Source organism: Schistocerca piceifrons, chromosome 6 (genome assembly GCF_021461385.2).
Source record: "Schistocerca piceifrons isolate TAMUIC-IGC-003096 chromosome 6, iqSchPice1.1, whole genome shotgun sequence".
NCBI classification, from domain to species: Eukaryota; Metazoa; Arthropoda; class Insecta; order Orthoptera; family Acrididae; genus Schistocerca; species Schistocerca piceifrons.
The window spans coordinates 299,443,382-299,457,789 of NC_060143.1; the positions used below are offsets into that span (position 1 = coordinate 299,443,382).

A 14,408-nucleotide genomic window follows, 5' to 3' on the forward strand; every position below is an offset into this window, starting at 1 on the left:
ATTATATGTAGAAGCTTAGCTTCTCTTCCAGCTTATTAATCTTCGAGACCAGTATTACATGTGAATGCTATGTATATTAATTTAAACCATTAACTTTTCTTATTTGTGTGTTTGCGCTACATAAGAGTGATCTTGCTATTTGCTGACTACATCACGTGTCCTATGCTGTCATCAGCTGGCGAGATCATGCGACATTAGCTATGACGGGCTTACAAGAGCCCATCGCAATCTCGATTTCAGTGCTTCGGAAAGTGACATGCAGTGTTTGGTGAATTCGAATTTATAGCTTCATGATACGAAAATATGCGGTGTACATGTTGCTGCACATCAAAGGTCTTTCAAAATGTGTTTTTCCCCCGTGAGTTTCGTTTTCAAAAGTGCCGAGAAATTCTACTCCGGTATAAAAACCGTAAACATTTAAAGGGTTGTTGAGTATTACAGTGCCAAACAAGAGTATACTGCCACTTAACACAGAAAAAGTGTATCTTCAACCGGGAGAAAGTGTATTTTTAACCGGGAAAAATCCGGGAATTTTTTTTCCTTATCCACGTATACACCCTGTGATATTTTAATTAAGAGGAAGGCAGATGGTTCACTATGCCATACAGTACATAGGAAGAAGACACACACTGACCTACACCTTCATGCAACAAGCTGCCACCATCCAGTACAAAGACAAACAGTGCTGACTACCCTGGTACGCCTTATGCGACAAAGACAGCCTACCATCCGAGCTGCAATACCTGAGGGAAGTCTTCCACCGAAATGGCTACAGTAAAACACAGATCAACAGCGCGCTTAAAAGGAAGAAGGAAGCAGTGAGAACCCCAGAAGAAGAAGAAGAAGACAAACATAGCATCTTGTTACAGTGAATATTCATATGAGTAACTGTAAAATATAAGGAATTACACTTTCCACATCATCAAAAAGGAGATTTTTATTAAATAACAGTTCACAAGAAGTACTCCAAAAATTGTGAATTTCAGATTTGAATTAAATTTGAAATATTTTGCCAGTATTTTTTATTTAAGTAATAAGACATTATTTAATCTTAAAAGTTTGCACACAAATAAATATGTTATTTTCAATGTTTATCACAATTTTTGATGGCCAAACCAGTTAATTTAATCTTATTTTAGGGCTTGTTTGAAAATATCTGTGCTTTGTATCTGGAATATTTCTTGTCAAATATGTTGTCCTTTATCTAATGTTTTGCAATTCACTTTGTTGTTTGATGGTACATTGAAATGCCAATTTGCCTGAGTATGTTAGATATTTTCAGTTATGCATGAACATATAAAACAAGCATTTTCTTTTAAATGCAATAAAAGTACTAAATGTGTAAAGCATGCTCATCATTCAGGTTCCACCACTGAAAAGACTGTTTGGGAAAAAATATAATAAAACTCTAGAAAAGTCCTGGAAAATTAAAGAAATTTAATCAGCCAGTAGAATGGCAACTGTGGTGGTGGTGGTGGTGGTGGTGGTGGTGGTGGTGATTAATAATAGTTAATATTATTATCTTCTTTCCTTTATCAGATCTTAGGTCTGGTTAAAAATGGAAAGTGACGCGGACCTTGATCAAGCGTGACTTCCTTTTAACTGTACGGTATATGTTACATTGCATTTAGGAACTTTCGGGTAATTGAACATATATCAATAATTACAGATTTCTGTAGTTGTATATATAAGTTCGGATGTAGCTGTATTGCATTGATGGACTGGTGGATATTGTGTGGTATGACTCCTGTAGTTGATAGCATAATTGGTATAATGTCAACTTTATCCTGACTTCCTCAGCCAGTTGGATGTATTTTTCAATTTTTTCTCCTGTTTTCTTTTGTATATTTGTTGTATTGGGTATGGATATTTCGATTAGTTGTGTTAATTTCGTCTTTTTATTGGTGAGTATGATGTCACGTTTGTTATGTGGTGTTGTTTTATCTGTTATAATGGTTCTGTTTGTATTCATCATTCTCCAGTACATTTTGTGGTGCATACTTGTATGTGGGAACGTGTTGTTTTATAAGTTTATGTTGTAAGGCAAGCTGTTGATGTATTATTTTTGCTACATTGTCATGTCTTCTGGGGTATTCTGTATTTGCTAGTATTGTACGTCCGCTTGTGATTTGATCTACTGTTTCTGTTTGTTGTTTGCAAAGTCTGCATGTATCTGTTGTGGTATTGGGATCTTTAATAATATGCTTGCTGTAATATCTGGTGTTTATTGTTTGATCCTGTATTGCAATCATGAATCCTTCCGTCTCACTGTATATATTGCCTTTTCTTAGCCATGTGTTGGATGTGTCTTGATCGATGTGTGGCTGTGTTAGATGATACGGGTGCTTGCCATGTAGTGTTTTCTTTTTCCAATTTACTTTCTTCGTATCTGTTGATGTTATGTGATCTAAAGGGTTGTAGAAGGGGTTATGAAATTGCAGTGGTGTAGCCGATGTATTTATATGAGTGATTGCTTTATGTATTTTGCTAGTTTCTGCTCGTTCTGTAAAGAATTTTCTTAAATTGTCTACCTGCCCATAATCTAGGTTTTTTATGTCGATATTATTATTATTATTATTATCATCATCATCATTCAGTTGTAGAGGCAAGTCACCTGTAGATCGCATAGCATTTGCAGACAATTTAGTGATATTAACTTGCGACATTTCCCAAAATCAAATTGAACTTTCCAAAGAAACTACGGAAATGGACCGTCTCCAAATTTCTTTTGATAAGACAGAGTATGTGACCTGCAACAAGGACAGGCTCCAAAATTTGATACACAGCAAAACTGAACAAGTTACACAATTTAAGTATATTGGTGAAACAATTAGGGAAAATGGAATCAGAACAAAAACAAATAAAATTATATACCAAAAGATGGAACTGGATACCAGTCTACCTAAAATATCTACAACAAGAAACGTATCCCCAAGCCCACAAAATTAAGATATTACAGTACAGTAATTAAACCAGAATACATCTATGGATCATAAAAACTTACTTAAACAGAAAAACACATTGAAAAAGTTGAGAAGGAAGGAAGGAATGCAAAGTCATGAGAGAAATTCTAGACCTAAAACTTGAGGCTAAACAATACTGATTCAGAAGCAGTCAAGAAATAAAACAATATACAAATATCTGTAGTGACATTAGAAAATGTTGCTTAAGATTCTATGGATACAATAAAAGAATGAACCCAAACAGAGTTACTAAACAGACAGGTAACTTTTTTGATGCTAGTAGCCAAGCTGAAACAGACATGATAAAATGGATTGGTGAGATCAGAACTGATCTGACATTGGCAAGAATTGCTTCTGGCGATATCAAAAACCATGAAATATTCAGGTCCATAATTTGCAAATGGCAAGGTAACAAAGAGGAAAAAACCAGGGAAGAAGACTGGAACAACATAGTCTGAAGAGAGAAAGGAAGTTCACAGGAAGAGAATGAAAGAAATGCAGATGCAAAGAAAGGAAGATATCCACGACAAAGTACTTTTCGTAGTCCTGATGGGTGTAATGACTACTTTGTCACATCAGTCAGAGAACTTTTGGATAAAATTAAAGCCACTGTCATATCTGCAAGGGATCTGCTTATTCTCCCGCTGTCTGATGGTCTACGGTTTCATTTGGATGAAGTCACTTCAGATGAGTTCTGTAAAACTCTTTCCAAATTGTCTAATTCCAAAAGTATCGACTGCTACTTAATTTGTAATAATGTTGTTAAATGAACAATCCGCTTGATAATTAAGCCACTGAGATTTATTTTTAATGAATTTTTAAAGTGCGGAGTTTCTCCAGATAACTCAAGATCTCTTGTTCATCAGACTTTCACAGCTTTCAGAAGTAAGAAGGTGGTGTCACTTACTGATCTAAGTAAAGCATTCGTATGCATTCCTTTAAACAGATTACTAACAAAATTGGAGTGTTATTGTATACACATGTTTACATTAACAGTAATTTGTTCCTACCTGAACAACAGCTGAAAGCTTCTTAATTGTAAATACACTCCTTGTTTGTAGAAATTGCTTTGGGTGTTCCACAGGGCTCTGTTATTGGCCTCCTTTCTTCATTGTGGCTATCAATGTCCTGCTCCATTGTGTATCACAGTCTGTATTCGGCTATGCTGATGAGACAAGTTTACTTACTTTGAATCATGATTTCCCAAATTTTGGTAGCATTGTGCAAGAGACAATTGACCCTGCATTAAATTGATTTGCAGCCAGTAAACATTTTTGTAATCATGACAGAATCAAAAGAATATATTAGGACTGTCTAAGGAATTCATATTGGCACCAAATTCTATTGGGAAGAGCATATCAATCAAGTCTGTCAAAAGATCTCTCTGTGTCGTACCTCATCTAGAAACTGAGATATGGTCAGTAATAATTATCTCTGTTTGACAAATTTCACACTCACATATGGGGACATTCTCCTCACATCAGTAACATTTGAAAAGCACAAAAAAAAGTCCATGTAATATGGAAGGCTGATAGGCTGATCCTTCTGGGGTTAAAATACAATATCAGCTTATTGAATGTTACCCACAAAGCTTGCAGTTGAACTCAGTGACAGGCCCTTTATTGGGTTGAAATGTCCGGTACCAGTCCTAACAGAAGATGGTTTTATTTGACAAGTGACCAGTTTCATGCTTGTTCTCATGGTCAGGTGGTTTGGTGAGCTGCATGTTTTCCTAGTCAATGTTGGAGATCACAGATTAAATAAAAAACCATTTATTGAAAAATATTAAGGTACATAAATGTAGCTGAAGTATCCATATCATTGCCACATTACATTTATAACAAAAATATTTCAATTTTTACTCATTAACTGTATATTAATAACCATTGTAATTAACGGTAATTCCATATTTCTGTGATATAGTAGGTGACACTTTAAATGTTACTGACTTCAGAAGCACATGCATTTACAATATCCTGTGTGTTGGCACAGGAGAACAGTGGTTGTGGTCTAAGATCATAGATGTATGAAATACAGAGATGTTGCACACAGAAATTTAAGATGTCAGAGGATGAAAAGGAAATGTACACAGTTGTGGAACCACAATTTCATGTATAATATGTAGAATGGTTGCTGGCAATTTGTATGAGATTAAATAGTCACTCAATTCTGGTTTTTAATTTTTGTAATAAGGGTTGCGAGGGGCAATGAGATACAGTTTTTGTTCTTAAATATTTCATTAAAGATGTGTAGAAATTGATTTGTTTGCAATGTCTACTTGTTCAATGAGAATGAGATGTGAGTTGGAGTTACGGGTGTAAATTTAGAGTTCTTATGGAAGATTGTCTCTCTTGTTTGCTGACAGTGTTTGTATCTGCAGGTTGTCTATAACGACTGTGGCTGATGGCTGTGTTTTTCTGATATGTTGCAAAAGTGGATTTATAAAAGTTATTTTGCCATATGGCCTGCAGTGTTCCCAGTATCTAATAGTGAAATTCCATCCTGTCTGGCCTACATAGAACTGTGGGCAATAATTGTCACATGAAAGTGTGAAAATACACGATTTGCAATGATGCTGGATAATTGTCTTGCAGCAGTGAATGATGTGCTGTTGTAGCTTATTATTAATGCTGAATGATATTTGAATACAACAAGGTTATCAACTTCGTATGAATTTTTTCCTATAAAGGGGATGTGAGCAAATGTGTTTTTTGTGTTTATGAATCTGATTTAGGTGGTGTGCCTTCTTTCATTTTGATTTTGCTCTGAAGTTTAGGGGCTGTATCTGGGTTGTATCCATTCTTGTATGCAATTCCTGTAATAATGTTAATTTCTTTTCATTCATCAAAAGGACTAAGTGGAACTTTGTGTAAGCAGTTAAACATAGATCTGAAAAATGCCATTTTGTCTTGTGTTGGGAGACCGGAGTTGTTATGGCAACATCACTGGTGGTTGGTTTGTGGTAAATTTGAAACACACGTTTGTCACTTACATTAGAGATTGTAAGATCAAAGAAATAGATTCCTTTTATCCGCTTTATTTGACAGTGAAGTTAACATTCTTCTGCATGCTACTGAGAGAATTCGCAAGTTTTTCAACCTTCTTAATTGTACTATTGTACAGGATAATGGTATCAACATGCCTCATGTAATGAATTAGTTAATCATTAAATAAATGTTGTGCCTTGAATAGTTTTTCTGTGTATTTACCGTGACTATCTGCTATGATTGCTGCCAAACTGCTGCCCATTGGAAGACCATCTTCCTGCTTATAAATTTTGTTCATAAAAGAGAAACAATTGTGTGAAAGTAGTAGTTCAATCAGATGAAGGAGTTTAAATATCGCAGCCTTAGATAACTTTTTGTGTTTTAATACAACGTTTTTAATTATGTGGATTGTCATAAATAGGTGTGTTGGTGTAAAGGTTTACTATATCCATCGATGCAAATTTGGCACCCTCTGATATGAGCATATCTTTGATATCTTCTATGTGATTGTAGCTATTCTTAATTGAGAAATTGCTGAGAATATATTTCAGGTTGTAGCTGATAAAATATGCTGCACTATTTCCTGAGTGGACTTCAGGACATAACAGGACAATTATGCTTATGAATTTTTGGCTGTGAATGTAGTTTCGGTGCTGGCGGGTTCTTGACAAGGCATGAAATATGACAAAGGGAAATCAGTTATTATGTATGAATCTGAGTATATCAGCAAAACTTAGGGATGTTTTCATAAACGCAACATACATGAAATACAAAATGACCCCACACCCAAATTTCAAACCCAGCTAAGGAAACTACTGAAATCCTCTGATTTCCTGTTATCTGACTCTGATGTCTGAAAATGTCTCTTCATGAACCCATAAGCAGTGATGTTGCTATAAATAACTCCTCCTCTCGCTCAGTACAACATAAAATGGCATTGCTTAATTGTATACCCTACCGGCCGTTAAAATTGCTACACCAAGAAGAAATGCAGATGATAAACGAGTATTCACTGGACAACTATATTATACTAGAACTGACATGTCATTACATTTTCACGCAGTTTGGGTGCATAGATCCTGAGAAATCAGTACCCAGAACAACCACCTCTGGCCATAATATCGGCCTTGATACACCTGGGCATTGAGTCAAACAGAGCTTGGATGGTGTGTACAGGTACAGCTGCCCATGCAGCTTCAACACGATACCACAATTCATCAAGAGTAGTGACTGGCGTATTGTGACAAGCCAGTTGCTCGGCCACCATTGACCAGACGTTTTCAATTGGTGAGAGATCTGCAGAATGTGCTGGCCAGGGCAGCAGTCGAACATTTTTTGTATCCAGAAAGGCACATACAGGACCTGCAACATGCAGTCGTGCATTATCCTGCTGAAATGTAGGGTTTCGCAGGGATCGAATGAAGGGTAGAGCCACGGGTCGTAACACATCTGAAATGCAACGTCCACTCTTCAAAGTGCCGTCAATGCAAACAAGAGGTGACAGAGATGTGTAACCAATGGCACCCCATACCACCACGCTGGGTGATACGCCAGTACGGCGATGATAAATATGCGCTTCCAATGTGCGATCACTGTGATGTCGCCAAACACGGATGCGACCATCATGATGCTGTAAACAGAACCTGGATTCATCCGAAAAAATGACGTTTTGCCACTCGTACACCCAGGTTTGTTGTTGAGTACACCATCGCAGGCACTCCTGTCTGTGAGGCAGCGTCAAGGGTAACCGCAGCCGTGGTCTCCGAGCTGATACTCCATGCTGTTGCAAATGTCATCGAACTTCTCGTGCAGATGGTTGTTGTCTTGCAAACGTCCCCATCTGTTGACTCAGGGATCGAGATGTGGCTGCACGGTCCGTTACAGCCGTGCGAATAAGATGGCTGTCATATCGACTGCTAGTGATACGAGGCCGTTGAGATCCAGCACGGCATTCCGTATTACCCTCCTGAACCCACCGTTCCATATTCTGCTAACAGTCATTGGATCTCAACCAACTCCAGGAGCAATGTCGCGATATGATAAACCGCAACCGCAATAGGCTACAATCCGATCTTAATCAAAGTCCGAAATGTGATGGTACGCATTTCTCCTTATATGAGGCATCACAACAACATTTCACCAGGCAACGCCAGTCAACTGCTGTTTGTGGATGAGAAATCGGTTGGAAACTTTCCTCATGTCAGCATGTTGTAGGTGTCGCCACCGGCACCAACCTTGTGTGAATACTCTGAAAAGCTAATCATTTGCATATCACAGCATCTTCTTCCTGTTGGTTAAATTTCGTGTCTGTAGCACATCATCTGCGTGGTGTAGCAATTTTAATGGCGAGTAGTGTACATGACATGTGACAGTGCTATTCAATTATCCTTCAGCACTAACAATAAGCTATAACACATCATTTATTGCAGCAAATCAAATAGCTAGTGCTACAACAAATCAAGTATTTACAAACTTTCATGTGACATTTGCCTACAGTCCTCTCTTAACATACCAAGAACACATGGATGCCTTTCAGCTAAATAACTTACATAAATCCTCTTTTTGCGACTCATCTGAAAGAAAGTGACCACACCGCTGCACTCGTTGAAGGCAACCTGCAGATACTACACGCAATCAGCAAACAAAAGAAAATGAATCTACCTAAAGAACTTGGAATTTACATCCATAGCTCCAGGTCACAACACTTTATTCTGAGTGAACAATTAGGGCTTGCAAAAAAGGTTTTTCTACACGTCTTTAATGAAATGTTAAAAAACAAAAACAATAAATCATTGCCCCGTCACAACTAGTATTTACAAAAACAAAAAAGCAAAATTGACTAACTACTTAACCATACTATACAGGATGTTCCAAAATTATTCATTCAAATTAATCCAGGAAATAGACAACATCAAAACAAACACATTTGGACATGGTACATATGGGAACCATTTGAATGCATGACCATGGCCCATATGTGTGCAGTACATTGTCAGACCATTGTTGTCCCTTCGAAGATTCCGGAATGTCTGCAATGTTACCAGCAGAGATGGAAATTCTAGGCATGAGATTTTCTTCTGTTTTCGTAATGGTTTCATACACCAGCTGTGAATGGAAAGGGAAGAAGCCCTAAAAAGTGGGACAATGAAAAGTACCCTCCGCCATGCACTTCACTGTGGTTTCTAAAGCATGGATGTAGATGTAGACAGGAACCACATAGACTGCTTGCATTTCTCTCTGTACCATTGGGATATCTCACGAGATGGTGCAATGTTTTATACAATGGGGGCAGCAGTCCTCAAATCCGTGTGTAACTACCTAGATTTAAGTGTGCCATGGTTTCTCTAAATTTCTGAAGCTGAATTCTATAACAGCTCGTTTGAAATGTAATTTTCTGGTTCATTATTGTATCCTTATTCAAAATGACCTTGCTGTTCCGCCTGTAACTATATTAACCTTTCTTTCAGTTTTCATTTCTACTGCCATCATCTGTTGCCTCTACACGTGCTCTCTCTCTCTCTCTCTCTCTCTCTCTCTCTCTGGATGCAGTTTCATATTTTGATTTATTGGCTATTTTTTCCTGCTTATTTCTTCTGCTTCATTTTTTATGTTTCTCCAGTTTCCATTTGCTTTTAAGCACTGCCATTTTTTTTTTTGGTTTCATGCTCATTCTCTTAACCACTTCAGTCTTCAAAGCTTGAAATTTCTGACATAAATTCCATGTTCTGTATAAAGTTCCACTTCACAACTGTGTCCTTGACAACTTGATACAACTCAGTGTTTGGCTTATGTAAAACATTTCACTGTCTACAAAACACGAGAACTGATATCAATCTCTTGAAAATCATTTCCATATTCTAGCTAGAAAACACTGGTTACTGTCATTTGAAGTATCGCTGTAAGTGCTCTCATCAATAAAGAGATAACAAATAGTTGACTACAGTGTGCAGCTGGTTCTTAGGGTATGGGATTATGAGAAAATGACAAATTGAGCAGAACTACTAAAATAAAATTTGCTTTTTCTTAGCACATGATTTGCAGTAAATTGTGTTACATTGTTCAGATGGTTTATTAAGGTTATTTGCAAATGAGACCTTAAGAACTGTTCAGCTCCCGAATTGAAAGCAACTACATTTCAGTATTATTAAAACAGTTCGTTAGATAGGTATATAAATTGTGCACTTATTTCAGTTTTGGCAGTTGTGTGGCGAAGTGTTTCACTGTGATCCATCAATGTGTATTTTGACATAAATTTCGTTTTCAAATTGAGTTTTGTACATTCTCATTATTGTGATAATAGAAAAGAAAATAAAAAATTAGATTTGCTTGCTTTTCATGGGTTCCCAGCTTACACCTTTTTTCTGACTTACATTCACAGTGTACAAACCAAATGAGCCTGAGGAACAGGAAGTAGCAGAATTATTAAATCGAAGTCTGTCACTGGAGGGGACACCATCTCCACCACCAGGAGCAGCAGAAGGCTATGAAGTGATTGGGCGTGTGCTACCGCCTCGCCAAAGTGTTCGTCGGGGACCACCACTGTCGGCGGAGGAATGGTCAGCTTTTATCACTGCTGACCCCTGCCATCGAGATGTTGATAAAATCAAAGCTACCATTTTCAGAGGGGTTAGAACTTCAGTACTTGATAATACTAAGGTCATTTAATAAGTAATGCAACAGATTTTTCTGAAAGGTTGGTTTTATTCAAGATTCCAATACACCGCATTATTCCCCACTCTCTTTGTTACAAATCCCTATTTTTCAACATAATCATCGTTCAATGCGATGGCTTTACACCACCTTACTGGGAGGGCCTGCATGCCCACATGGTACCACTATACTGGCCAACGTCGGAGCCAATGTCTTGCTGCATCAATAACCTCCTCATTAGCCATGCACTGCTTGTCAGATTGCATCCTTCATTGGACCAAATAGATAGAACTTGGCAGGTGCGAGGTCTGAACTGAAAGGTGTATGAAAAACAACAGACCACACCTTTGAGTGTGCCATCTGGTGGGCGACTGTGTCAGCACTACCAACAGAGACGTCCACTTGTGTAGCAAGGTGTTTGACTGCGATCTATCAGTGTGTCTGCACATTCCAACGTTGCAGCAATCACAGCTGTGTGTGGCTGGCTGGCATGCAGGAGATTGGACAGGTGTGCCTGACCTTGTTGCGATGATGAGAGGCACCTCGCTGAATGACTCGCTGTGCTTTTGTTCACTGCCAGGATTCCATAGACATTCTGCAAGTGTCTAGGAATGTCTGTGATGCCCTGGTTTTCCTCCAAAAGAAACCAAATTGCAGCTCTCTGCTTGGAACGTACCTCTGTTAGAGACCTCAGTTTGAAAGCTAAGTATAGTGCCTCCACCTGTTGGAATTTCATGAAACTATAGGGGCTGAAGCGGGAATATTCCATGATGTCCCATAACAAATTACACATTTTTTTCAATTGAAACTGGCTGAGAAAAATTTATGTGTTGCATTACTTATTGAATGCCCCTTATATTTAACATCGTAATTTGTGATGTTCGAAGAACTTATGGTAGTGACTTCTGCTGTTTCCAATTGTGTTTTCAAATGATGATTTCTTGAATAAAGCCACTGCCATTTCCTTTAGGCATTGTCCATAATGAGTGTCTGGTCTGCAGTACTGTTCGTGCTACCAGAACATGAACTCCTGCCAATAAAAGTAGCTTGCTTTGGAAATATTAGATTCAGGCTACAGGACTAACTTGTAAAAATTAGTAGTAGCTATAACAAAACCTTGAAAACCTTATGAAGGGATCTTCTGTAGCGTTTTATGAATTTATTTTTGTGCTTCAGAACAATAAGATAGGTATCTAACTGAAGAAGATTCTTAACCAAATCCTTCTGAAGACATGTTGTGCACCTAGCTTCATGTTAGCCACAAGTTGATGAATTTATTAACTAATCTAATTGAAATGTTAGACATGGTCATGGATGTAAGCTTTATTTTTTTGAGGTTTAATTCTCCTCCAGTTTGGAGACTGGGGTGTGTCTTTACTAATTACAATAGAAGTTTGCCTATGGGTGAATGTATATTTGTGTGTGAGTGGGTGTTGGGTGCATGCACTCACTAGTGTGTGTGTGTGTGTGTGTGTGTGTGTGTGTGTGTGTGTGTGTGTGTGTGTGTGTTTGTGTTTTTAGGGAAGAAGGTGAACATTGGACAGGAGCCTAGTGGAAAGTGGGGCCAAGAGGATTACAGGATTGGAGGATGTGTTCAAAGAACAAATCTCATCTATTTAGAGACACTAGTGTTGGGGTTTTATCCGAAAGAGAGTTCTGCTACTGGGTGGTCAACTTTGCTGTTGGCCGCAGTTGATTTTGGATGAACAGCTGGTTGGTAGAGTTGCCCACATAAAATAGTGTGCAGAAATTACAACAGAGCTAATACACTGAAGAGCCAAAGAAACTGGTACACCTGCCTAATGTCATGCTGGGCCCCCACGAGCATGCAGAAGGGACGCAGCACGATGTGGCGTAGACTTGGCTAACATCTGAAGTAGTGCTGGAGGGAACTGACACCATGAATTCTGCAGGTCTGTCCACAAATCCGTAAGAATACGAGGGGTTGGAGATCTCTTCTGAACATCATGTTGCAAGTCATCCCAGATAAACTCAATAATGTTCATGGCTGGGGAGTTTGGTGGCCAGCAGAGGTGTTTGCACTTTTATAGTGTGTTCCTGAAGCCATTCTGTAGCAATTCTGGATGTGTGGGGTGTCGCGCTGCACAATGGACATGAACATACGCAGGTGATCAAATAGGACACTTACTTATGTGTCATCTGTCAGTCATATCTAGAAATGTCAGGGGCTCCATATCACTCCAACTGCACACGCCCCACACTATTACAGACCCTCCACCAGATTGAACAGTTCCCTGCTGACAAGAATTCATGAGATAGTCTCCATACCTGTACACATCCATCTGCTTGATACAATTTGAAACGAGACTCGTCTGACCAGGTAACATGTTTCCAGACATCAACAGTCCAAAGTTGGTGTTGACAGGTCCAGGCAAGGCGTAAAGGTTTGTGTCGTGCAGTCAGAAAGAGACCACGAGTGGGTCTTTGGCTCCGAAAGCCCATATCGATTATATTTTGTTGAATGGCTCATACACTGATACTTTGTGAATGGCTGAGAATTGAAATCTGCAGCAGTTTGCAGAAGGGTTGCACTTCTGTCATGTTGAATGATTCTCTTCACGCGCCATTGGTCCTGTTTTTGGAGGATCTTTTTCCTGTTGCAGTGAAGTCGGAGATTTGATGTTTTACCAGATTCCTGATATTCACGCTACACTCATGAAATGGTTGTACGGGAAAATCCCCACTTCATCGCTATGTCAGAGATGCTGTATCCCATCGGTCGTGTGCCGACTATAATACCATGTTCAGACTTGCTTAAATCTTGATAACCTCCATTGTAGCAGCAGCAACCGATCTAACAACTGTGCCAGGCACTTGTCTTATATAGACGTTGCCGACCGCAGCGCCGTATTCTGTGTGTTTATGCATCCCTGTATTTGAAAAGACATGCCTGTACCAGTTTCTTTGGCACTTCAGTGTATATAACAAGGCTGCTTTTGTAAGTAACCCTACCATATAAGACATGCATGTGATCGGACTGGATTAGGATGTTTGGTGTGTGTACTGAACAGGTATTGCACCTCTTTGTCTTCACTGAGGTACGAGCCTTGTTGCAAGTGTTTGAGTGTAGGTGTGGCATAAGGAGAAACTAGGATGTTGTGTAGATTGTGGGAGCAGTAGAATACCACTTTTGGAATCTTCCCTTCCTCTGGTCTACTTCCCCTCCCAATCCACCTCTCAATGTCATCATGTACTGCACACAACTCCTTATCTGCAATCAGAATGAGTTCACTGGTATCACATTCCTAATGTGGCCACCTTGTGTCGAAAAGTTTTTAACATAACTAGTTTCCAGGCCGTAAAGTTGTATTTGTGCTCATATCATCAAGTATTTCCTTTTTCTTGGAACGTTTTGCAATCAGCTGTACTGTTCTGTTGCATATTAAAAGTCAACCAGTTGCACATAAATGTTAGGTACATTGATGTAGATTTTGACACTTATTAGGAGTGTCTTCATCAGATTGAACAGTTGCTAAATCATAAAATTACATTGCTAAAAAGCAATAGTCAGAATTTGGAGCAGCTATGCTCAAGTCAAAAGTGAAACAAAATGTAATAACCTTTGCCTCCTGTACCCAGCTGGGAACATCAGACACGTGTCCCAGCTGGGTACATGTTGCAAGGCTACACCATTTTGTTTCACTTTTGTCTTGAGCATAGCTGCTCCACATTCTGACTATTGCTTTTTAGCAATGTAATTTTATGATTCAGCAACTGTTCAATCTGATGAAGACATCCCTAGTAGGTGTCAAAACTTAGGACTACGTACTTAATGTTTATGTGCAAC

General features: G+C 38.7%; 1 protein-coding gene across 2 annotated transcripts in view; it reads left to right on the forward strand.

The window, feature by feature from the left end:
* Window positions 1–14,408, forward strand: part of LOC124802657 (TBC1 domain family member 15) — a 57,373-nt gene that overhangs the window by 18,865 nt on the left and 24,100 nt on the right. For both annotated transcript variants that reach the window (XM_047263562.1, XM_047263563.1), the window contains one exon: window positions 10,329–10,576. In XM_047263562.1, the coding sequence (XP_047119518.1) occupies window positions 10,329–10,576 (248 nt within the window). The remainder of the gene's footprint in view (window positions 1–10,328; window positions 10,577–14,408) is intronic.